The following is a 26493-nucleotide window of genomic DNA, read 5'->3' on the forward strand; positions in this document are numbered from 1 at the left end:
TCTTTGCAGTGGTATTTGTCTGTTCTATGCTCCTCTGAACCTATCGGTAACCCTTTGTCAACATCATCCTTAGCCACATGGGGAATCCTTCTCATCTGTGGACCTCACCAAGGATATGGCTAACCCTAGTGCATCAAAAGATATATCCCAACAGGTGAAAAGTATCATCACCATAACCAACTAGGAGATGTGGCCCAGCCTGCTCCCTAGGTTATACTTTAGTCCCCAACTCAGAGCAAGCTCTGCATAAAAGGCTAACAACCAAGAGTGCATTGACAGCAGTCAGTGTCAGGAACCATGCCCCCCGGCCATGCAGTTTCAGGTGGAGGCTCCAATCTGAGACCTTGGGGAGGCCTCACCTCTAACTCTGGGGCTAGCAAGGAGTGTCTCTCTGGCTTCTTATGTTTCTTAGAGCAAGGGGATGCACCTTCAGGCGATAGACCTTCTCCTTCTACTCTTTCTTCCAGCATCTTAGAGGGACATCCTGAGACTAGCCTTTCAATCAGGGTCTGGAACTAGAGACTGAGCAGATGTCTGTCAGTCCAGGACATGGGGGTGGGGGTACAGTTCCCCTCAAGAATGAAACACCCTTCCTGTGTCATGTAAGAATCTGCTTAGTGCAAGTTTCCTGTCATCTTTCTCTGTGACAGTGCAGGCAGCACTTACAGATCAGAAGTGGCCCCCAGGATCAGTCTTGGGCTGCTTTCCTCTCAGAGTAGGTAACTCTTGACCCACTGGTACTCCCATTGTGGATAGCACCTAACTCCCATACCTTACTTTTTTCCTGATCCTCTGTCCCCTGGTTTAGCGGCAGTACCCACAGAAATCTGTGCTTTAGGGGTCGACCCAGGTGCCCCTCCCAGCTGGCTTTTTTTGACAGTGGGAGATCATGGCGAAGGATACAGTCAATGGGTATCTGAGGTCTGACAGTGACCCTCCTGGGCAAGTACCCCCTCACATTCCAGGGATACCTTGGCCTTATGATGTACACATGATGTTCACCCTTCTGACCATCGGCCTGCGTTACCCTACAGACCTGTCCTGGCAAATACTCTTCTTGGGAAACCAGCCTTACTACCACCATGGTATGGCTGGCACAAGTATCCCTCAAAGAAGTGACAATGGGGATTCACAGCAGTCTCTTGAAAGTGAAATCTACCACTTTCTGGGATTATCATCTTACTATTTGGGTCTACCTCCCAGCTAATGAATGCAAGGGCATGCTCTACCCTCTCTGCCGGGGAATAACCTCCCCCTAGCATTACACCAGTCATCCCTGTGGAGTGCCCACCTGTGGGTGGCTTCCTGTACAAAATCCATTCAAGACTGGCTATCCCTGAACTTCAGGCAAAACGTTTCCGATGTTAAACCAAATTTGTAGATGAGGGCCTCTTTCATGGTGCCATATCAACATGGTCAACTGCATCTAGGACCAATAGTGTTTCCGTCTCAGGCTAACTGTTCGCAACGGAGTACTCTGCCTGCCAAGCTCTAAATCGGGCCCAGAGACTGTGTCTGCTCTGGAGCAAATAGGCACACCAATTGGATGAACCACTTCAAAATAATTGCAGAGCAATGACTGTGGGATCAACATTCCCTATCTGTAAAATTGGAAATGATGAAAGTTCATAAAGACATATCCACATAGTGTCACTATTTAAGTCTTTCAGCAGAGATTTCTGAGGATTCCAGAAAAAACAGACTACCAGATATTGCCGCTTGGAAGCAAGATAATACAGCTCCAACTTAGGAAGGGTATGGCTGCCTTGCTTGTACTTAAGCTTCAGTGTTTTGAAACTTACTGTGGGTCAAGCTCTCACCCCATCAGAGAGACATAAGGCTATTCAACTTCTTTAATGTGCTTTGGCAACAGTTCTCATATCTCCGCCGCAACACATATAGACACCTTGAAAGCATCACCATCTTGGCTAGGACTATCTGTCCCATCACTGAGGGGGGTAGAGAAGGCCAAAATTAAATGGAGCTATGCAATCCATCAATCACTTGGACAGTGTTCAAATATGTCTTGGTTGTGAGTGAACTCTACGGATACCTAAATATTTGGATTCCCTAATTTGTCGTGTGAGTCTTATGTTAGTGAGACACGGTGTGCGATTGCACCCATAATAAAAAGGTAAGATGTTTCCAGTTTGTGTGTGTGTGCCACATAGCCCCCATTATGCTGCCAGCTATCATAATAGACATGCCATTGTGGCACAGTGTCACTCAAATACATCAGTGTGCTTCTGGAATATAGGAAAAGCATATGATTAGTGCCCCCCCACTATATATCTCAGTCCCTCATGGTCCTCGTGTACATTGCCACTAGGGGGGAATAACATTGGCAACAGAGAGCAGCTTCTCTCAAGAGTCCACCCTTTTGATATCACATCTCATTTTAAAGCAGGCCATCATGGAAGTATATAGCAGTCTGATCCATCCCGAGAAATATTGGGCAAACGTAAACTGGTACAGGGTGTGGAAAAGGAATTCCTAGCCAACAGTATCAAGTGCTTTCTCTGTATCTGTATCTTTATCTAGGAACTATGTAATGACTTATGAACATGTTAAGCATAGAATAATAAACACATATATATGTGTGCACACACACATCCATTATATACATATATGCACACCTATATACATATACACACACACATATATACATAACCGTGAGTAAAATATGCATTTGTTAAACAGGCTTAGAGAGTATGTATCAATCAATCAATCAGTGTATATAAAGCGCAGCTACTCACCCATTAGGGTCTCAAGGTGCTGGGGGAGGGGTAGTGTAGCATGTACCGGAGGTGGATTAAAAAAGCCATGTCTTCAGTTCCTTTGTGAAGCTGGGGAGGGAGGTGGTTTGTCTGATGTGGATGGGTAAGGCGTTCCAGGTGGTGGCGGCGAGGTAGGAGAAGGAGCGTCCACCTGTTCTGGTTTTCCTGATGCAGGGTACTTCTGCGAGAGAGAGCTAAGCTGAGCGTAGGGCACTGTGGGGTATGTGGAAGTTGAGTCGCTGGTTAAGGTAGGCTGGTCCGGTGTTGTGGAGGGCTTTGTGTGATTAGGTGAGGATTTTGAAAGTGATTCTTTTCTCTATGGGGAGCCAGTACAGTGTGCGCAGGTGTTGCGAGATATGGCAGTGTCGTGGTAGGTCGAGGATCAATCTGGCGGGGGCGTTCTGGATATTTTGCAATTTGCGGGTACGTTTTTTGTATATATTTTGTTATTATAAAATAGTAATTATACATATTTTTTAAAGAAATACACACATCTAGATATATGCACATGATCAGATTATAAATGTTTACCAACACAGGCATATGCAGCCCATTGCTGTTTGGATATGGTGGTTATGAAGGAAAGAGCCAACTCTTGGTAGTCTTCTGAAGATAAGATAGTTATCCGTGGATCTAATATTTGGTGGGTAATGAATTCCATAGTTTGGCCACTTAAACAGAGAAGGATGTACCACCTATTGTCTTGCTCTTGTATAGTGGCGTTTTAAGGCAAAGGTGCCGATCTTGAGCGGAGGTTTCTTTGTTGAATGTATTTGGAGCTCCAGTGGGCAATCACGGTACAACTAAATCTATTGCCCATCAAATTTAGCGATCACCACCAGCCCAGCAGTGACCTCCCGAGCCTTCAGAGCAGGGCCGAACCAGCCTTGGCAATTTTGTCAGACTAGCCTCAGGCGAGGGGGGACGTTGTGAAGCACTGCTGCTTTTGTTACTGGGGGCCAGTCTTGCAGCAATGCTGCAAAACCGGCCCCTAGTAATGAAACCTGCCCCCACTGCTGTAAAACCAGCCCCCACCCTTCCAGCCTCCCCGGGAAATGCCTGATGCCCTCGACAACTAGTCCGGGCCTGCTTCAGAGAAACTGCCCTCACTGTGGTTCATCTGAAAGTACCACAAGTTTGATTGATAGACGGTCGTCTGTGAGGCAGCTGTTTGTCAAACCTTTTTGTTTTTGAGAAACAACCTCCAAAAGTGGGACTGTCATTTTTTGTGCTAGTGACAGACATAAAAAAGCCTTCATACTTTCCACTTGACGTTGTTACTCTCACGCACCCTACTCCATCGAGCTGTGAGAGAAAACTCTACAACAGCAGAACCAGTGGGTGCACAGTCTACACAGTTGAGAATCCAGCGAGCAGACCATTGGTACTCCATCATGTTTGTTACAGAATCAAGCCCTCAGTCTAAAACCAATTAGTTTAAAACAAAGTTTGAAAACAATATGTTAAATTGTTTTTAAAGCCTCCACCCATCCTTAACATTGACCCTGGTCACTACCTCACGCTGCCATTATCTAAACTGAGTGAATTTACTTTTCTCATCACTACTATTTCAGCTCTAGTGTTTTTCAAGTTTACTAAATATAGGTTTAGAACATTAACGTTTTCTTTCTTACTATATATGTCACACTTTCAGCCTATTTGTAGTACATGTTTTTGCCTAACCAGGGGGCTCGAAAAACCCATGCATAACTTTTTCACTTAGAGCCCAGCACTGTTGGTCTCCTTTCCAGCTATGAAGCAGCTTTGGGGAGAAGATGATATCCAGGAAGAGATGGACGACCTGATGAAGGAGCAAGAAGCTAGGAGAAACGCCCAAAGCCTGAGCATTCTAGAAATACTGAAAGACAGATCAAGCAGATGGCAGCTGTACCTCTCGTTTCTAATGGTACTGACCAAGAACATCTGTGGCGATTACTCAGTTAAGTGTCTTCCATAGATATTGCTAAAAGAACAAACATTGGCTAAGCTAATAGGTCCAGCTACTTTATACGTGAAAGCGATTTTTCAATGATTGGAGAGTTTGTATCTCTGATTGATTAGATGAATGAGCTGATGGATGTGATACTGAATTAATGGTTGAATGCATGAGTGGATGTATGGTTGAAGCAATGAGTAAGCGACTGAGTGCATGATTGTGTTTATAGATGAATAAATGCATGTATGCTATGCAAAATCATTGCATACCAACCACCATAAACTACCACACAACTAATAACATAACAATATTATGCCCACGCAACAACCATCACAGAACCAAACACCCACAATCTGCCAGACACAGAACATCATATATGGCCATCCCATACATATATATAACTCTCAATCTCCACCCCCCCCCCCCGAGAATGGAGTAGTTTAATGAAATCAGAATACAGAAAGAGAATATTATTTTCGGACAACTGGCCAAAAGTGGCATAACTGTGGTATAACTGTGATATTAGTAAATGGAAGTACAAAACAGAACGTTCAAAGCAACTTGGAGATGCAAAGTGTGCACATTTCTGTAAGGGATGGGGAAGCAGAAGTTAGCCAGTGCCGAGGAAAACCTGGAAGAATTGGTGCACATTATTTTATGGGCACATTTTATGGATGACTTGTTCCAAATATGGGATGGACCAGAAGGTATGATAAAGTAAGTCTCTGTGAAACTGAACCGTATTGAATAAAATCTAAAGAGTGACATACCAAGTGAGAGATTGAAAGTGACCTATCTAGATGTGGATATGGACGGTATTGACTAGAGCTGAGAGCATGATTCAGATCTTGGCTGAGGGGAATACTCCATCACAAACACTACGGAAATACCGTCCACCGCATTACGATCCCATTATATCCTATGGAGATCGTAATATGGCAGATAGGATATCCATCACTTTTGTGACGGAGTATATTCCAGCTGCCAGCATCTAAATCAGTTACATCCCTCCAACAGAAATGCTCTGCACCAAATGACACTCCCCATGCTAGAAATAGCCACCCACCAACATTGAAACAGAGCATCCGGTGCATTTAAAGAAAAGAACACGGAGATAGCTCAAGAGATGAGGAGTTCATAAATGAATAAAAGAAAATTATGGACCACTTCAAGGCAAGGGATTACCCAAAAAAGGGCTGGAAGATGCACCCCAAACAGTAAGAGGAAAACGAGTCTTTGTTAGTGCAAAAAGGAGATGCAGTGAAAACGAAATACACGACATCAGATGTCTAACAAATTTTAACACATCACATAAGGAAGAGCGAGGAATATTAATAAAACACTGGCCCATCCAACAGTTGTATCATTTATAATACTAAATACACTTGTAAAAAAAAAATTAAGTCGGTAGCTCTGTAAACGAGGTGAAGTGGAGAATCCTGCAACATGTTTGAGCAGTCAACAGAGATTTTACCCCTGATCGCTAAATATTACTTAAAATACCATATTACGACCTCTGAGATATTTTGCAATCAAATAACTTGCAAAGGGTGAAAGAGGAGGAGACACACAAAGTAAGCTCAGACAGCTAGTCACAATTCAATTTGGAAATGAGCACAGAATCCCCTCTGTGGCCTAAAATGAATGCTGGGCTATGTGTGCATCTTTGAAACACTAACACATTGAAGAATGGACTAAATCATTATGACAATCTCAAAAAAGCGAATAAACGACACCAATACAAGGATGCAGAAGAGTGAATTAATAAACATATCAAAACGTCCTAGTGTGGCCATATGACAATAAATTCATGGATGACTCATCCCAAAGGATGATAAACACATCATGATGAGACCTTACGGCAACGAAGCAGTGCATCAATCATCTCTGACACGGACACATAAAAATATATATATTGGATGCAAAATATAACACAGATAATAGAGGACTGGTGGAAAAATACTGTCAGTTGCACCTGGTATTTCTTTAAAGAAAAACACTTTGACTTCACATCATTGGCATGGTATTTTGGAATCATATAATTGCATTACAGCCCTACACTAATTCGAAAGCATGAAACTCCTTACTAGCCCGCATTTGGGGAAAAATACATATTCTCGCTGCACAACAGAACCTTCTTAGAGTTTGAAAATTTACCTCTCTTACTTAAGGCATCAAGAGAATGATGCCGGAGGTATCAGTGACAGAGATCTCAAAAGAACCTGGTACATATGGGTGGTGTTTAGAGAAACTTGTACCTGAAGGAAACTTGGAAAGGAAGATCTGATAGAGCTGCTGGGCCAAACAGCATCCCTTCTAACATGTTCAAGTCTGAGAACTCCTATTGGGTCTCATTCTTTAATAGCTGCTTTAGTTCTGGGTCTATTCCATCTTCTTGGGAGGGTTCCACCCTCCACCCTCTGCCCTCTACCCAAGAAGGGCTAGATAGCAGGCCCTGCAAACTATCGAAAGATAGCCCTTCTTCATGTAGAAGCTAGGTTTTATGCGTTCTCGCTGTTAAAAGACCTACAACATTGGTCAAACAAACAAAAAAAAAATTCCCTTGTATCAAACAGGACTTATGGCAAATATTGGCACAATTGATAATGGCTTTATCAATTTTGCCAAACCGTTCTGTAAGTTTGCCTAACTTACCAACGCGAAAACTTAAACACTGAGCCATAAATGCTTACTATGATAAGGCTGTCTAATACCTTGACTGGCACATTATTTAAGCTTTCGTTGTATGTAATTAAAATGTAATGCTTTAAATTACTACTGGGAAACATTTCAAAGTCCTCAAATATTGTAGTTTGATGTAATTCAATGTAACTTATTTAGGAGTATTTTCTCTTTCCCACTTTCTACATCTCAAGCACAGGTACACTTAGGGGCATATTTACAAGGAAGTGGCATATCGGTCCCAATGAGCCACTTTTCTTGCATCCCCCTGCTGTGTCGCTTTTCTGCACTAGCGTCAAACCTTTCAGCACTAGTGCAGCAAAGAACAGGATGGCCCATAGGCCAATACAGGAGCATTACTTGGGCAGACGTTAAAAATTACAGAAAGAATAGCGCAGTGAAATCTTGAATATTTCACTGTGCCATTTTTTCAGTCCTCCCTGCAGGGGAACGCTCCCCCTGCATACATTATGCCTGGCTCAGGCATAATGTGGTGCAAGGGGTTACAAAGTGGCACAATGCATGCTTTGCTCCACATTGTAAATATGGTGCTGCTAAACATAGAAGTAAGCATATAAGCAGCGTCAGGATTGGTCGGAGTGGCTCGGAGTGCCGCTCAGACACAAGCCTGGGGTTTGTGCTTTTTCTCCAGCCTGGCGGTGTATACAGCCGGGCTGGAAAAACAAAAGTCCACGTGTGTTTGACAGGCATCAGACGGCCTGCCAAACACACATGCACTCTTGGTGCACTCTCCCCTTCTCCGCCCCTCACACGGCCCAGCCCCACCCCTCCCTGTACACTCTGCTGTCTAAGCCAGCAGAATAAAAAGGATGAAAGATAAAACGATAGCAAGCTATCGTTTTATTTTTCATCTGCTGGCTCATCCAGGGGGGTGACGCCCCTCCACAACTGCGGAGGAGCCGCCCCTGCTGCTGCAGTTTTCAAACTGCAGCCAAATCTGTCTAAATAGACAAAAAACTCCCTTTTAAATATTTACAAGTCACCCCTATGTGCACCTTGAAGCCCTCAAGGCTGGGTGCATGATATTTAAAAGCAGGATATTTAACATGTCCTCACATGTTCTAGGACCCAAACGATAATGGTAATGTAGAAAGGCTGGCTGCTTGAAAAAAACAGTGGGAAGCAATAGTTAATATCAATTCTGCTATGCACTTGACGTGTGCATGTGGTCAATGTTGTTCTACTCGGATATGTGGCTACCTGTGGACAGTGTTATCACACCATAGGTGCACATGCGGGCAAAAGCTATGCATTCGTGAATACATTTCGACAATGGCAACACTAGCTGGTCAATTTGTAAACTGTGCTCTCACAATCAAGAGTACAATTGGACCGTACTGTGCCACTCAAGTTCACACGTGGACAATGCCTACACATTAATGTAAACCTGTGGCCAATACTGTCACACTCAGGTGCACATGTGGACAATGATGTCAGACGTACATACAGGCTTGGGCAGAGCTGTTCTACTCAGAAGCACATGCGTACAATCTTGTCAATTATATGTGCACGGGCAGACAATGTTATTCCACTCAGGTGCACATGTGAACAATGCCTCTGTACAGAGGTGTGCTACTGAACAATATGCAACACTCAAGTGAGCATGTAGGTAGTGCTATCAAGTTCAGAAGTGTAAGTGTACAATGTCGCCACACTCAAACAAATGCATGAAAACATCATGTTGGCCCTGATTGTAACTTATTTTTTACTTTTTGTTCCTCTTTAATTCTATTTTTAGATCTACTTTTATTCATATGATATCTTCTACAACGCCGGCTTTTCCCCACAACGTATACCTCACATTAACATTGGGATCGGAGTTTGCGATGCTGTGTCTGTTCTTGTCTGCGTAAGTTGCTTTTCGTGAAATACTGTTTTGGTGATAGTAATGAGGCATGGTAGTATGTGATTAGGCAAAATCAAAATATTTTAGTGAAATGTAAAAAATAACTATTCAATAGAATTCAACTATAAGTCTAATTGTAAGGAGAAAAATTAAAATTTGGCGTAATGTACGTTACAAGCTAAATATGAGAATCTCAGGTAAATGTATTTCCTTGAAGTGCACAATTGTATGATCACGTCAGGAGGGATATGCCAGAGGAGGTAAAGTAGAAAGAGACTTATGTATCTGGTTAAAGTTTTACAATAAAAAGACTCCAGATATTTATCATGGACAGACAACAGTTCAGGAGAGGTACCACATGGTCTAGTTAAACTTTTGGCATAACTAGCACCCAGCTTTCAAAAGTCACCATGCAATTGAGATAAAAGAATGGCGTGTGATTAGTAGTGGTTGAGCAGTGGCTCATCGCTGTTCAAAATCTGATGGTTATGGAGGCCCGTAGCCATTGTGATATATTTTGGGTGCCAGGCCCTAAAAGTGATAACATATGAGGAATGCTTGAAGGCAGAAAATCTTTAGAAAATGTCCACATTATGGTGAGACATAAGATTGAGTATCTTTATTCTTTTTTATTTTGGTATTTTCAAAAGAATGGTTTTGTATGTTACCAAGAACTGGCAAAGCCCATAGGTCTGTGTAGCAAAGTGCCACTGTTGGCATGGTTACCCCGCCACCTTTTGCCTAATGTTGATGCAAACTTTGATTGAAAGTGTGCTGGGATCCTGCTAACCAGGCCCCAGCACCAGTGTTCTTTCACAAAATCTGTACCTTTATTTCTGCAATTGGCACACCCATGGCACACAGTTAAGTCCCTTGTAAAAGGCACCCATGGTATCAAGGCCCCTGTGGCCATGGGAAGGTCCCTAAGGGCTGCAGCATGTGCCATGCCAGCCTAGGGGACCCCTCACCAAGCACATGTACACTGCCTTTGTAGCTTGTGTGTGATGGCTGGGAGAAAAAGGCAAAGTCGACATGGCACCCCTCCCAAGGTGCCATGCCCACAAACCACCGCCTATGACATAGGCAAGATACCCCTCTAGCAGGCTTTACAGCCCAAATACAGGGTGCACTATACCACAGGTGAGGGCTTAGCTGCATGAGCAATATGCCCCTACAGTGTCTAAGTCCATTCTTAGACATTGTAAGTGCAGTGTAGCCACATTGAGTATATGGTCTAGGAGTTTGTCATTACAAACTCCACAGCTCCATAATGGCTCCACTGATTACTGGGATATTTGGTATCAAACTTCTCAGCACAATACACCCCAATTGATGCCAGTGTGGGATTTATTGAAAAATGCACCCAGTGGGCATCTTAGAGATGCTCCCTGTATGTTAGCCAAACTGCTAGTGCAGGACTGACTGGTCTGTGCCAGCCTGCCACTTTCAGACAAGTTTGTGACCACATGGGATGAAAGCCTTTGTGCACTCTGTTGTCAGAAAAAAAGCCTGTCCTGGGTGGAGGTCGCTCACACCTCCCCCTGCAGGTACTATACCACCTGGCGGTGAGCTTCAAAGGCTCAAGCCATGGGTTATAGTGCCCCAGGGCCCTCCAGCTAGTGGAGTTGCCCACCTCCCAGACAAAACCCCACTTTTGGAAAGTACAGGAAAATTACATAAAAAGGGAGGAGTGACCACCCCAACCAGGACCACCCCTAAGGTGTCCAAAGCTGAGGTGACCCTCCTCCCTGCAGAATCCTCCATCTTGGTTTGAAGGACAGGGAGCAATAGGATTAGGTTTGAGCCCCTCTCCCCAAAGAGAGTGGGCACAAGGAGGATGTAGCCACCCTTGGAGGACAGTAGCCATTGGGTACTGTCCTCTGACCCATGAAACACCCCTAAATCCAGGATTTAAGGGCCTCCCTGAACCCAGCTCACCAGATTCCTGGTGACCTGACAGGAAGAAGGACTGCTTGGCTGAAACCCCAGCAGCGAAGAAGGAAGACGGCATCTGACTTGGCCCCAGCCCTACCGGCCTGTCTCCTGCTTCAAAGAACTTGCACAAGAACAGCGACACATCCAGCGGGACCAGTGACCTCTGGCAAGCTCCAGAGGTCTGCCCTGCACCCAAAAGGACCAAGAACTCCCATGGACAGCAACCCTGTCCAAGAAGAATCAATAACCAAGGACTCCAGCCTCACTCCGAATGTGTGAGCCCTGACCACTCTGCACCCAACACCTACGGTCCTTGTCCATGTGGACCAACCAACTAGAGATGACCCCCATGCAGTTCTTAGCAAGTGCCCACCCTGGGTTGACCTATCCACCCCTCCACGATGAAGCCTGCAGAGGGAATCCTGAGGACCCCTCCTGACCACAAAAGCTCTGGACGAAGATATTTGACACCTAAAGACACACTGCACCCACATCCCCCAGGCCTTGGAGAACCCAACCTTCAGTGCAGCAATGTTCAGCAGGCGTCCCTCCTCCCTGTCCAGCCTGTGGTTTACTTGAGTCAACTCCCTGGACCTCGCCTGCAGCATCTGAGTGACCCCCGGGATCCCTTCATAGAGAATCATTGGCAATCCGATGCTTTGTTTGCACCCTGCACCCAGCTGCCCCGTGCTGCTGAGGGTGTATGTTTGGTGCCTATTTGCGTCCTCTGAGTGCTCCTCTAAACCCCCCAAGTCTGCCCTCCAAAGATACGGGTACTTACCTGCCTGCAGACCTGAAACCTAGTGCCCTGTAGTCTCCATAGGAGCCCATGTTAATTTTGCCTACACTTTGACCTCTGCACCTGGATGGCCCCCGTATTGCTGGTGGTGGGTGTTTGGGGTTAACTTGAACCCCAATCTGTGGATTTCCTTACCCCCAGAGACTGGAACTGAAAGTGTTGTACTTACCTGCAAATTGATCTAACTTTTCTTCTTCCCAGGAACTGTTTCTGAAAATTGCAGTGTCAACTTTTAAAACAGATAGTTGCCAATATTTCAAAGACTGTATAACTTATCGATTTTAAACAAAGTAATATTGATATATGTGTGAAATCAGAATCTATTTAAGTACTTACCTGCAACTTGAATCTTGTGGTTCTAAAAATAAATTAAGAAAATACATGTTTGCTATTTAAAAAACATTAGTCTGAAGTTAAGTCATTGAGTGTGTGGTTCTTCTATTGTCTGTGTGTGTACAACAAATACTTTGTACTGCCCTCTGACAAGCCTAACTGCTCGACCACACTACCACAAAAGAGAGCATTAGTATTATCTACGTTAGCCTCGCTCAAGCCTCTGTGGAACCCCTGGACTCTGTGCACACTATGGCGGTCATTCTGACCTTGGCGGGCGGCGGAGGCCGCCCGCCAAAGTCCCGCCGTCAGGTTACCGTTCCGCGGTCGAAAGACCGCGGCGGTAATTCTGACTTTCCCGCTGGGCTGGCGGGCGGTCGCCTTCAGACCACCCGCCAGCCCAGCGGGAAAGAGGCTTCCACGATGAAGCCGGCTCGGAATCGAGCCGGCGGAGTGGAAGCTGTGCGACGGGTGCAGTTGCACCCGTCGCGTATTTCACTGTCTGCGCAGCAGACAGTGAAATACATGTAGGGGCCCTCTTACGGGGGCCCCTGCAATGCCCATGCCAGTGGCATGGGCACTGCAGGGGCCCCCAGGGGCCCCGCGACCCCCCCCTACCGCCATCCGGATCCCGGCGGTCGGACCGCCGGGATCTGGATGGCGGTAGGGGGGGTCGGAATCCCCGCGGCGGTGCAGCAAGCTGCGCCGCCGTGGAGGATTCAATGGGGCGGCGGTACACTGGCGGGAGCCCGCCAGTGGTGCCGGTCCGACCGCGGCTTTACCGCCGCGGTCGGAATCCCCATTGGAGCACCGCCGGCCTGTCGGCGGTGCTCCCGCGGTCCTCCGCCCTGGCGGTCTTTGACCGCCAGGGTCAGAATGACCCCCTATATCTCACTTTGATATAGTATATGCAGAGCCAGCTTCCTACAGTCTGGCTTCAGTAAGTGATACGTTTAGGCACTTAACAGGTCATCATACATGCTTTCTGTCACTCATTCCTGCATTGAAGCATCTGTTCATCAAGCCACTTACTAATTCGTGCATTCACCCACTTACACAATCACAATACAGCACACACACAACTTATGCAACATAAAATAAATGAATACAAGTAGACAAAATGCTTGCAATCACAAATAAAGTTAAACAAGGCAGCAGGTGGCTTTCTGGAATTGTATTGTGCATAGTGTATCTTTGCTTTAAAGTTCCATCATGGTTGCCACATTTAGAACCAATGTGTTGTCCTTCTAGGAATGGCAACACAGTGATACACTATAGGCAATGCCATTCCATGTTGATCGTCTAGTTAAGATGCATTGGCCGTGTGGAATGTGGTGCACTGCAGATGCACAAGCCAGGGGCCCATTAGCAATGACTAAGGGCCGGTAGTACTCTTTAAGAAGTGACAATAAACAGAGAAGAAGGAAAGAAATTAAATGGGTACTTCTAAAGGAGAAAATGGAAAACTAAAGGACTGTCATACAAGCCTTGGCACTGAAGCAAGCACATTCATTTTCAGGCAGATGTGAAACTGTGATCAGTCAAATGCCATGCCCCGCAGGGCAAAGGGAGTCAGTGGCTGAAGCAGGCTATCCCATTTTCCTATTATCTAGGATAGAAGCAGAGTATAAATCACACTCATACAGTCTAATGACAGAAGAGGAATGACCCAAACCCCTCTGCATATGCACATGTATGTTTAGTTATGTAGAGATATGATTTTGATTCAGGCTTTTGATTAGAAGAATCTGGCAGACAACAAAGACTTCCAGGTCTACCGAAGAAATGCTTGCAAGACTTATTGCAATACAAATATCTCCTTCCCACCCAACCCCGCTGCAGGCCCACAAGGCTTTGTAAGAGGGGTTAATCAACAGCAAAGCCTTTCCCCACAATGATAAATGGTGGGATTTCATGTGCTAAATAGGATTTAAGTTCATGTAATGCCAATTTACCCTTAAAGGCCCATTGGCTTTAATATGGGTTACATAACAAATAAATCAGGCCCGCTGCTTTTGTCCAAATGTTTCATAATAAACATATGAGACAAATCATGTGGCATCTGAAATAACTTTCCCAATGAAGCAACCAGGTTAATAGATTTTATCATTGGGTTGTCACCATAACCAACTCAGACCTATTGTACTGAGCATCCGCTTTCCCACAAGGCAAACATTAGGTATACCATGAAAAAATACCGAATATGTACACAATTATTGTTGTCAAAAGATTATAAAATCCCTCTTAAGAGGTCCTTACATGGATTATCATAGACAAGTCTTCCATCTGCAGTTTTTTTTTCTTCTTTTTTTAAGGTGGTCCACACATCAAAACCTTTGCCTACTAAGATGATCTGACTTTTTGCATTTAACCAAATTTCTGCCTACAGGCTTTAGTACAGTGTATTACCAATCCATGCTTCAAAACCTATTGCCTTTAACACAAGCTTTTTACAACCTACTGGTTTTTATCACAAATTTTCATAATAAACAGATCAAAACAATGGAATCTGATATAACGTTCCCAGTAAAACAATCGTGCCTATATTCTTCACCATTGTCTTGACACGATAAGAAACACAGGTCTACAGAAGTGCCCATAAGCTGGCAACCATCATGTATGCAGGTATAAAATTACAAATATGTAGAAAATTACAGCATGCAAATTGCTAGAAGCCTCTTTTAAAAAGGGGTAAAGTGAATATCACACTGTACTTCTACTTTCCGGTTTTGTCTGATGTGGGTGATCAACACCAAAACCTTTGCTTCCTACATATGCGTGATTTAATTTAACAAAATACCTGTTTACAGGTTATATCACAGCTTGATAGCAATCTACTGTTAAAAGTTTATTACCTTTAATATATGCTTTTCACAATAAATAAGCCATGCCTACAGCCTGTTGTTATACCTTTTCATAATAAACCGATCAGTTCGAAGGCATTGGACTCAACTTTCTCTCATGAACCAATCAGGCCAATAGCCTTTATCACTAGCTTGCCACTATATCCAACTCAGGCCTACTGTACTGAGAACAGGCTTTCCTACAAGGTGATAATCAGGCGTACCGTTATACAACTACAAATGTATATAACATTACAATTGACAAATCTCATGAGAGAGAACAAATACTGCCATAGTGCAGATATTCTAGCTCCACATTTTGTCAAAGGAATTATAAAACCCCCCTAGGTACTACAGTAATCAGTGAGATTCCATGTAACAAAATGCTTCTCTTCAATAGAGAGTAATAACAACCCACTTTAAATGCATATTGACTTTAGCATATGCTTTTCACCATAAACACGCCAGGCCTACTGTCTGGACTTCTGGTGTTAATGTGACAGGACTAAGAGTTGCTAGCCTAATGGATGCACTAAACGTTGTAGTCTGGTGAGATGTGGATAACTGAATGATTTCCAGGAGCCTGTGCACTCGTTTCTGGCACCAGGCTTTGTGTAGTAGCTCGGTGGTAAAGCAAGTGTAACACTAATGCAAGCATGGAAACAGCACCCCCTTACTCATTGTAGGAAAGAAAAAATGGATAACCGGGGCCACAGCTCTGGGCCCCACTGCCCGCACACCTGCTGCACCATTGATGGCTACAAACCTGTAGAAGCTGAGTTGTGTGTGAAATAGAACATTAGAGTGTGGATTGTTGGAACATAAAAGGAGATTTGCCTTGGTGCTGTGGTTCTTGTGCTGCTGACGAAATTGTGACTAGGCAAAGGGACTTGTGTTTCTTGAAACCAAAAACTGTCTGGAAATCTGGTGAAAATGCATGTGACAGGTTTTCTGGAGTGGGAGGTTACAATTTATTTCAATGTGGGTACTTTACAGGACGTGCCTCCTATTCATAGGTGATGGCATTGCATAAACAGAATACAAACATAAACACACAGCAGAAGCATGTCCAGTCAGCAACACCTGCTTTGTCACGTGTGTGCCGCAGAGCTATGAACTGAAGTGTTTTACACTGCAGGAGCATGTCATGCCTTTGCTCCTGCATATGAAGTAATTGGTGCCTCCAGCTAAAGTAATCTGCACTGTAAGAGCATGCCATGACCCCTAGCTCCTGCCCTGTGCGTTGCAGTAACCTGGACTGCCCAAACCGATAAATACAGCACCAGTACACTGCAGGGACAAACACTTTTGCCTCAGCCTCTGTAATATGACGATTTTCACATCTTGGTCTAAACTGTGCCAAGGCAAGAATACACTTTACTCTCACTCCTCTCCCAACCTTAACAGCTGTGTACTAGAGTAAAAGCATGTTGCACCTCTTCCTCACTACACCAAAACTAGGCAGTTTCTTTCAAACTGCCTGTTCCTGACTCCACTAGTTGAGAAACAAGGAGGTACTTCAAAGCCTTTAAAGTTTGCCTTGTCTGAGTTACTGTTCCCTCTCTATTCCCACAGCCTGGCTACCATCTCAGCTCAGTTTGTATCTCCTTTACTTTGTTCACTCTCCTCATTGATCTTTCATCTCTCACACATTTTTACTCTCTTTTTGGTTTCCATCTGTTTGGTGGTATGTCGTGACACCGCCTATGCATGTCTCAACTGCTTGCTGCCACAATCTCTCTCTTTATGGCTTCATCATAAGGTTCACTCTCCCCACCACTTACTGTGTACTGTCTAAGACTCTTCTTTTCTGGCTGGCACCTGTCTCTGTGCCCTCTAGCACCCTCCCTCATTTTTGGTCTTCGCACCAGTTCTCTCTGTTGCTTCTTCTTTTCCAAGTTCAGCTCTGTCTACTCGCGGGTGACCATTTCTAACCATGCGAGACAAGGTGAAGGGTGACCTGTTTCTTGATTGCTTGGCCTAGGTATCGTGCCTTTCACATGCATGCCTTACCCCCTGAGTTCAGCCTTCTAGGTGATCAACCATACAGTCCAGTCCTCTGCTGTTTGCTCCAGTATACCTGGCACCTGTGCCAGTAGCTTACATATATTGCTGGTATATATGGCCACTGCAACCAATTTGCTCCTTTGCCAACAGCTAGTTTTCCATTTCTTCTCAGTGTTTTTTTCTGGCTCCCACTGTCTACTCTGAAGCTTTCTGTGTCCTTGTGGGTCTCCGCTGACTCTCTTGGAGTCCTTACTGTCAGGGAAACTCGCGCTTGGTTGATGCATAGGTCACGACCCCACACTTTCTTACTGCCTTGACCTCTGTTGCCTTCTCCACCTGGACTCCAATTCATAACACCCCACTTCAACCCCGCAGAGCTGGCTGACACTCTCTCCTGCTGTGGGCCTGTACTGCAGTGCTGTTACTACCTGCTCCCTCCCCGACCGCTCACCTCTACTGTAAGTCTCTCTGGAAGGGCCTGCACTTTCCCTCTCTGCTGCCCCTGCCTCGTTGCCACCAACCTGCTTCTTTCCTCTCATTCTGGCACTGGGCCTTGATTTTCGGATAATGCACATGGAAGGGGTATAGACCATCTAGACCTGCTGAAGGTGGGGACAAAATACTAGCACAGTGCAAGAAGTTTTCAGTCAGCAATAATACTAGATATGCACTTTATCAATGAGTACTCTTATGTTCTGTTATATTGATTTATATAGCGAACTAATCACCCAAGAGGGTATCCAGGCACTTGGGCAGGTGTGTAGGCTCCCTAAGGTGCATATACGAAGAGCCAGGTCTTCATGCTTCTTGTGGAACAATAACATAATAATACGACATTTATCATAACATCTCCTTCCCTTTTATACAAAACACTCCCAAAAAAAACAATAAATAGCAATGTATTTGAGAGTATAAGAGTACTACAGAGAGTTATTGTAAGTAATAACCATTGACTCGAATTGTAACATAAACATTGCTGCAAACTCTACTAGTAACATTATGGCCCTCATTACAACCTTGGCGCTAAATCCTGCTTACCGCCGTGCTGACGGCCGTCAAGATACCGTGGCCGCGGCAGAAATCCGCTACAGGTATTACGACCCACATCTCGTAATCTGCCACAATACAGACACCCACACAAGTCCACCACACCAAAGGTCAGTGATAAACTGAAGATAGCAAAACCTACACCGTCACACCAACAGGAATACACCCACACTATCACGACCCACGAATCAACGCGGCGGTCATTCAACCGCGGTAATCCATTGGCGGTACACACCGCTGCGCTCAAAATACACTCACATTTACAAATAACAACCACATTGGACAATTCAAAATACACACACCTGATACACATACACACATCACACCACTATAAAACACACACCCACATTACCCACAACCCCTTACAACGACAGTTTTTGAAAAAGCAGAGAGAGAGAGAATAGCAAACACAACACCAGCATCCACAGGCACACAACACCATCACTTATACAACATCCACGCACCTCAAAGAACACACACCAGCACTACACATCACATAGCACAACAAACATTGCCTCACACATCACCCACACCAAATTATGGCACCTCAAAGACACCCCAGGTTTTCTGAGGAGGAGCTCAGGGTCATGGTGGAGGAAATTATCCGGGTAGAGGAAATCATCGGATCAAAGGTGCAGCAGACATTTATTGCAAGGAAGATGGAGCTATGGCGGCGGAGAATTGTCGACAGGGTCAACGCAGTGGGACAGCATCCAAGAACACGGGAGGACATCAGGAGGTGGAACAACCTACGGGGAAAGGTGCGTTCCGTGGTATCCAGACATCAGGTAGCAGTACAAAGGACTGGCGGTGGACCCCCACCTCCTCCCCCACAACTAACAACTTGGGAGGAGCAAGTCTTGGCGATCATGCATCCTTAGGGCCTCGCAGGAGTAGCAGGAGGACTGGACTCTGGTAAGTCATATCTTTACTACTATATCCCCCCACCCTACCTGCATGCTATCATAAACTCCTAGCCCAACCCTCACACCCATCACCCCAACACCCCACAGATACCCCACTATCACAATCCACACATCCCAAAATCAAGGCCTACATGTTACACCAATGCATGGGCACCCATCACCAAAGCACGTCCAGTAAAGATACTCACCCAGGCCCCAAAATCACCAATCACACAAGGGCAAAGACAATAAGCCAAACACAGGAGTAGAGGGTAACTCACACATTGCACAAGATGGCACACACAGATACAATAACTATGTATTTACACCCCAACAGGACCCCTACCCAACATCACCGGACAGGAGGTGCCAGACATATCCAGTCCCCCCACAGAATAGGCCCACGATGATGACAGCAGTTCTGCACGCCTGGATCAAGATGACCAGCCCGTACCATCAGGGACCTCTGGACAGTTGGTTCCCCTGCCAGTGTCACAAACCACCACTGAATCTTCCCCCGCAGGAAACACCACCACAGCACCCACCCAGCAGGCCCATCCCTTTGTCCCCAGGACACGTCAATCAGCAGTGTGTCCAACACTACAGGGACCCCAGGCAAACCCACTAACTTAAGACAGTCAGGGACCTGGGGTCAGTGGCAGTGGGCACACGGTTCAGGGGACAGAGGCACAGGATAACAGGGAAGCTGGGAGGACTGCTGTGTGACAGGGGGAGAAAAGACCCAGGGAACCCACTCTCCACAAGGCACTCTCCAACATCATGGGAGCATACCACCATTCCCAGGAGACCCTGGGCACGGTACTGGCCAAGTTTCAGAAGACCCAGCGGTTGCAGGAGGAACAGTACCTGGGGATCAGGGAGGACTTGAAGTCCATTAATACCACCCTGGTCACCATTGCAGGGGTGCTGGCAGACATGGTCAACACCATAAGGGACACAGTGGCACACCAACGGCCCCCTGACACTAGCCTGAATGATGAACAGCCCTCCACCTCTGCCGGCGCTAGTGAACAGGAGGTCCCGCCACAGGACCAACAGGTCACCAGGACCCCACCCCCTGCAGAAGGAGAACCAGTCTGCAAACGGTCCCTGAGATCCAGGAACAAGACAGAGAACATTGCCAAGACCCCCGCCAGGAAATAATACTCTCCTGATTGTCACCCTCTGTCCCACTTTGTCACCCTGACAACCTTGAACTGCCATTACTCCAATTCCTATGCCCCCTTGGACAATGCACCTGTGATACCAATAGACTGGACTCCACCATGGACATTCCTCCACCATCACCCCAGCCCATTGCAAAGCCCCCTCCACTTATTAGCACAGAAATAAACACCCTTGAATCACAAATCAATCTGGAGTCAGTCTGTACTTTCACAAATGTGTTATTTCACATACCAATGTTTGACAGTTGTTGGGCAGCAGTAAACATAGCAGAAGGCAGAAAGTGGTACCCAGATCTGTGAAATGGAAAGCCAAAGTGAACTGTCAGGGTCCATACACAGAGGTAAAAAGGCAGAATCATGCAACGTCCTACTGTTGTTTGATATGAGAGGAGCAGTGGCAGTCTCATACATGTGTTTCACTGGAAGTATTGCATGATGATGTTGTTTCGGTTGTCTATATATTCTTCTTCTGCCTCCTCTTCTTCACTGTCCACAGGCTCCACAGCTGCCACAAGACCAACATCAGGCCCATCCTCCTGCAGAAAAGGCACCTTGTGTCGCAAAGCTAGGTTTTGAAACATACAGCATGCTACGATGATCTGGCACACCTTCTTCGGTGAGTAGTATAGGGAGCCACCTGTTAAATGGAGGCACCGGAACCTGGCCTTCAGGAGGCCGAAGGCCCCCTCTATTATCCTCCTAGTTCGCCCAGGTGCCTCATTGTAGCGTTCCTCTGCCCTTGTCCTGAGATTCCTCATTGGGGCCAGTAGCCATGACAGTTTGGGGTAACCAGAGTCACCTGCAAATATCGAGGGACAGCTGTTAAACACACACCAACCCTTAGGGATTCTCCCATACCCAGGCACCTATTTAAACTGTTTTGGGAACTTGGGCTCACCTATTAGCCACACACGGTGCCTCTGGACTTGACCCATCACATAAGGGATGCTATTATTCCTCAAAACGTAAGCGTCATGCACAGAGCCAGGATACTTGGCATTCACATGGGAGATGTACTGGTCTGCCAAACACACCATCTGCACATTCATGGAATGGTAGCTTTTGCGGTTTCTGTACACCTGTTCATTCCTGCGTGAGGGGACAAATGCCACATGTGTATCATCAATTGCACCAGTGATGTTGGGGATATGTCCAAGGGCATTGAAGTTACCTTTCACTGTTGGCAAATCCTCCACCTGACGGAAAACGATGTAGCTGCGCATGTGTTTCAGCAGGTCAGACAACACTCTGGACAACACGTTAGAGAACATTGGCTGTGACATCCCTGATGCCATGGCCACTGTTGTTTGAAAGGACCCACTGGCCAGGAAATTGAGTACTGACAGGACTTGCACTAGAGGGGGGATTCCTGTGGGATGGCGGATAGCTGACATCAGGTCTGGCTCCAACTGGGCACACAGTTCATGGATTGTGGCACGATCAAGTCTATAGGTGATAATGATATGTCTGTCTTCCATTGTCGACAGGTCCACCAGGGGTCTGTATACCGGAGGTCTGTATACCGGAGGATGACGCCATCTCATCATCTGCCACAGTGGAAGTGCCCTCTGGAGGAGAAGGGTGAGCAGAGGGTCATACACCACATAGGTTTCACAAGGGTGTTTTGAACAATTGTGATGTAATCGGTGTGTTGCGCTGTCTGTCAATATTCCTGCACAAAAGTGATGTGACGCAGTTAGTTGCCCTGCCATGTGGCCCCCTGACCTGTAAGGAGGGACAAGGGGAAATGAGGTAACAGCGCTGGCGTTGTGCAACGTCGCTGTAGGTGGACGAAGACCGCGGCGCAATTCAGCATTGGTTATCATTGGGCCCTATGGGTTCCAGGAGCCAATGACGATGTACGCTGGCGGTGACGGTACATACCGCCGGGGACATGACCGCCATTTGATATCTATTCACTCACTTGATACCTGACCTTCAACAGGAGAGGACCTACACTGCAAGTGCTGCTGTGACCTGAGTCTGGAAGCGACAATGGCTACAGTGTCTGGGAAAAGGGCCCCTGCCTTCACCGCGGAGGAGTAGGACAACCTGGTGGCTGGGGTCCTCCCCCAGTACACGCTACTCTACGGTCCTCCAGACAAACAGGTGAGTACACTGTGAGCATGATGGATGGGACATGAATGTATGGAGTGACGTGGATGGAAGATACGGGGGCAGAGGCCAGCATGTGAGGATGGTCAGTGTATGTGTTTTATCGGCCAGGGTGGGAAGTTGTGGCCAAAGAAGAACCAGACGGTGGAGTAAAATCCATTCTTTCTTCACTTTTCCGCAGAGTCAGCGCCCACCAGAAGAAGGGTATTTGGTGTGCCATTGCCAAGGAAGTGCGGACCCTGGGGGTCTATCATAGACGGAGCACCCACTGCCGCAAAAGATGGGAGGACCTGCGCCGCTGGAGCAAGAAGACGGCAGAGGCCCAGCTGGGGATGGCCTCCCAACATGGAAGGGGTGCCCGTCGCACCATGATCCCCCTGATGTACCGGATCCTGGCAGTGCCATATCCTGAGTTGGATGGGCACTTAAGGGCATCACAGCAGCCACAAGGGGGTGAGTACAGTCTTATTTAGCTGACTCTGCACGCTTTATGAGGTTTCTGGGTTGTGGAAGTGGGCTGTGGGTTCCCCTAGGCTAGGGCAAACGTGCCAGGGTAGATCCATTGTTAGGCAGGCTCAGTGGCACTCCAACCCTAAAAGTGGTAGTGACCATCCACACCTAGTCAGGCTCCTGTGGGTTTCAGGTGTGCATCAAATGGGTCTAGACACCGTCCCCCATGGGCATGTGATTTTACCCTGAACTGTTAGTGCATGGCCTAGTGCATAGGGCTGCTCCCTGTGTGTTGTGTCCGCCAACAGTGGTGTTGTTGCAGGAATTGACCATGTGTCTCTTCTGTCTTTCCTCCCCTTTTTGTTTTGTCACCCTGTCCTTGTGTGAATTAGCATAATCTGGGGGAGAAGCATTGGCACCGGAGCAGGAAGGAGCTGCAACCCACATGGCCCAGGAGGGTGAATGTACGGAGTCTGAAGCCACCAGTGGGACAGAGGGCGAGGGGAGCTCCATGACGGGGACAGGAGGAGACACCAGTGACAGCGACTCCACCTCTGATAGGAACTCCCTTGTGGTGGCGGGCACCTCTGTGCCCACCGCATCAACAGGTACAGCCGCCACCCCCCTACCAGCCACGCCCTCCCAGCAGCCCCTCAGCGTGTTTCCCATGCCCACTCACCCAGGAGCGTGGGCATCTCCTTCGCCCCAGGCACCTCAGACCCTGCCCCAGTCAGCCCTGCCGCCCTCAGTGAGGAGGCTATTGACCTCCTGAGATCCCTCACTGTTGGGCTATCAACCATTCTGAATGCCATCCAGGGTGTCGAGAGGCATTTGCAGCAAACAAATGCATACCTGGAGGGCATTCATTCTGGCGTGGCAGCCCAACAGAGAGCATTTCAGGCTCTGGCCTCAGCACTGTCAGCCATTGTCCTTGTGTCCAGCCTCCCCCCTCCAACTTCCACTACCCAGACCCAATCCCCTCTACCTCAGCCTATCCCAAGCACACTGTCAGACCAGCATGCACACTCATCAACACACAAGGGGTGGACATGACAAACATAAGCATCACACATCCCACACAAGCACCATCCCCATGCAGACACACCAACATCCACTGCCTCCACTGTGTCCCCCTCCTCCACGTCCTCCTCCTCCCTCCCAGTCTCGTCTCCACTCACACCTTCATGCACTACATCCTCAGAAACTTCCTCCATCACCAGCAAGCCCATCACCACACAGCGCTCACGTGCAATCACCACCCCCCCACTACCATTCACACGTCCCCTGTGTCCTCTCCCAGTGTGTCTGTGAGCCCTCCTCCCAAAGTACACAAACACAGGCACACACCCACTCAACAGCCATCCACCTCACAACAGCCTCCAGCCCATGCATTCTCACCCAAACTCAGCAGACGTACACCTCCTACAACCACTACCTCTTCCTCCACTCCAAAACCCCCTCCATCTTCTCGTCCCAGTGTGTCTAAAAAACCTTTCCTCGCTAACATTGACCTCTTCCCTACACCTCCCCCCCCATTCTTCCCCTAGGGCCAGAATGTCCAGATCCCAGCCCAGCACCTCAGCCACGAAATCCACGAGCACTGTGGTCCCTGCAAGTCCAGTAACATCACGGGTGGCACCCATCCGGGCTGCCAGTGTGCCACCTAGTGAGGCCAAGGATCACCCAATTCCGCCACCTGCCAAGGTGAAGAAGGGGCCCACATGCCGTAGGGAAAAGCCGCACCAACCACCCTGCAAGGCCTCCTCCAAGACAAAAGAGGACAGTGCCAAGGTCCCAGCAGCGACTTCCAAGGTGGGGAAGAGACACAAGGCTAAAGGGAAGTCAGCTCAGGGCACAGAGCCTCCAGGTGAGGGAATGGTGTCACCCCTTCTGCAAGACAGAACAGCAACCTGTACGGCGGTGGCCCCCGCCACCTGCACTGCCACCTGCACATCTGCTGCCTCTGCTACAGTCTCCAGCATCATCCCCAGTGGGCAGCATCTGAGGCTGCAGGAGACGTCCTGCTGTCTCCCTCCACAGGTGCTGACACATGCACCACCGGCAGCATCTCTGCTGCAGACACCGCCGCAACCACCGCCACCTGCCCCGCGATGTGCTCAGACAGTGCCACCACAGCCGACATGAACATCTTCCCCAGTGTGCAGTCCGAGGCTGCAGGAGATTTCCTGGACCCTACACACACTACATGAGGCACCACAACCAACACTGGCAGTACCAGCAGTTGGCAGGCAAAGTTGCCGCAGTGTGGAGTGTGTCTCTGCCTCCATGGAGGATCATGCTACTTGTTCCCAGAAAATCTTGTGGCTCTGACACCCGGATGAGGGAATGGGAACTGCCACACACCATGTGCAGCACTCTGGGCACCAGGCCCCCTCCAGAACCAGTGGAGAAAAGCATCCACTACCCCAGTCCTTGGCAGGATGAAGCACTCTGGGCACAAAGCCCGCTCCAGAACCAGTGGAGAAAAGCATCCACTACCCCAGTCCTTGGCAGGATGAAGCACTCTGGGCACAAAGCCTCCTCCAGAACCAGTGGAGAAAAGCATCCACTAGAAAGACTGTGGCCTTGCACTCCCCAGGATCAAGCAGTGGGCAAACCCCCCCACCTGAGAGACTGTGACTTTGCACTCCCCAGGACCAATCAGTGGGCAAACCACCCACTTGAGAGACTTGTGAGACTGTGGCATTGCACTCCCCAGGAGCAATCAGTGGGCAAACCACCCACTTGAGAGACTGTGGCATTGCACTCCCCAGGAGCAACCACTTGAGAGACTTGTGAGACTGTGGCATTGCACTCCCCAGGATCAATCAGTGGGCAAACCAACCACTTGAGAAACTTGAGAGACTGTGACTTCGCACTCCCCAGGACCAATCAGTGGGCAAACCACCCACTTGAGAGACTTGTGAGACTGTGGCATTGCACTCCCCAGGGGCAAGCAGTGGGTATGGAGCCCCCTCGTGGAGCAGTGGCGTTGTCCCATCATCCGGCTGAGGTGCCACCCCTTCCCTCTGAGGTGCCTGTTTTTTATCGACCTGATGCCCCAGCAGTGTTCGCTCCATTTTGAGGCAGATATCATGTGTGGCCTTCGCCCATGCATTTTGGGACCACTGATCCACGGACAATGAATGGAACACTATCTGGACTTGTGTTGTTGCTGTACATATTTGTATATATTGATCTTTTACAGACCTGTTGCCCTATCTGGATTTTCAATGATTACACTTGTTACAATCATTTCATTTGGTCCTTGCATTCTTCCAGAAGGTTACTGGGTGTATATGTAATGTTGATGCATTTATTTGTGTGTATGGTGTTGGGGGTGAGGGTGAGGGTGGGGGTGGGGGCGTTGCATGTTGCGTGTGTGTGTCACTCTCTTTTTCCTCCCCCCCTCTCCGGTGTGCTAGGTGCAGTACTCACCATGGTCGTCGCTGCCGTCTTTCCTGGTAGAAGAGAAGGTAAACCAACATTGGTAACATCTGTAGTTCGGGCTCCATGGCATCCTGAATCCTCATTGGGTGTCGAGAGGTGAATGGTTTCCGTTCCAAGTACTGTTTCTGCCATGCTTTTGTTGGCGTTGGTACTGCCCTGG

At 47.4% G+C, this 26493-nt stretch overlaps 1 protein-coding gene across 4 annotated transcripts in view; it reads left to right on the forward strand.

Moving 5' to 3' along the window:
- The window catches only part of LOC138266405 (solute carrier family 2, facilitated glucose transporter member 9-like), a 473687-nt gene that overhangs the window by 297951 nt on the left and 149243 nt on the right, over positions 1–26493 (forward strand). For 3 of the 4 annotated variants that reach the window (XM_069215176.1, XM_069215174.1, XM_069215177.1), the window contains 2 exons: positions 4529–4716; positions 9155–9265. In XM_069215176.1, coding sequence (XP_069071277.1) covers positions 4529–4716; positions 9155–9265 — 299 coding nt within the window. The remainder of the gene's footprint in view (positions 1–4528; positions 4717–9154; positions 9266–26493) is intronic. The other variant, XM_069215175.1, reaches the window with a different exon arrangement.

The sequence above is a fragment of the Pleurodeles waltl genome, chromosome 11 (assembly GCF_031143425.1).
Source record: "Pleurodeles waltl isolate 20211129_DDA chromosome 11, aPleWal1.hap1.20221129, whole genome shotgun sequence".
Lineage (NCBI taxonomy): Eukaryota > Metazoa > Chordata > Amphibia > Caudata > Salamandridae > Pleurodeles > Pleurodeles waltl.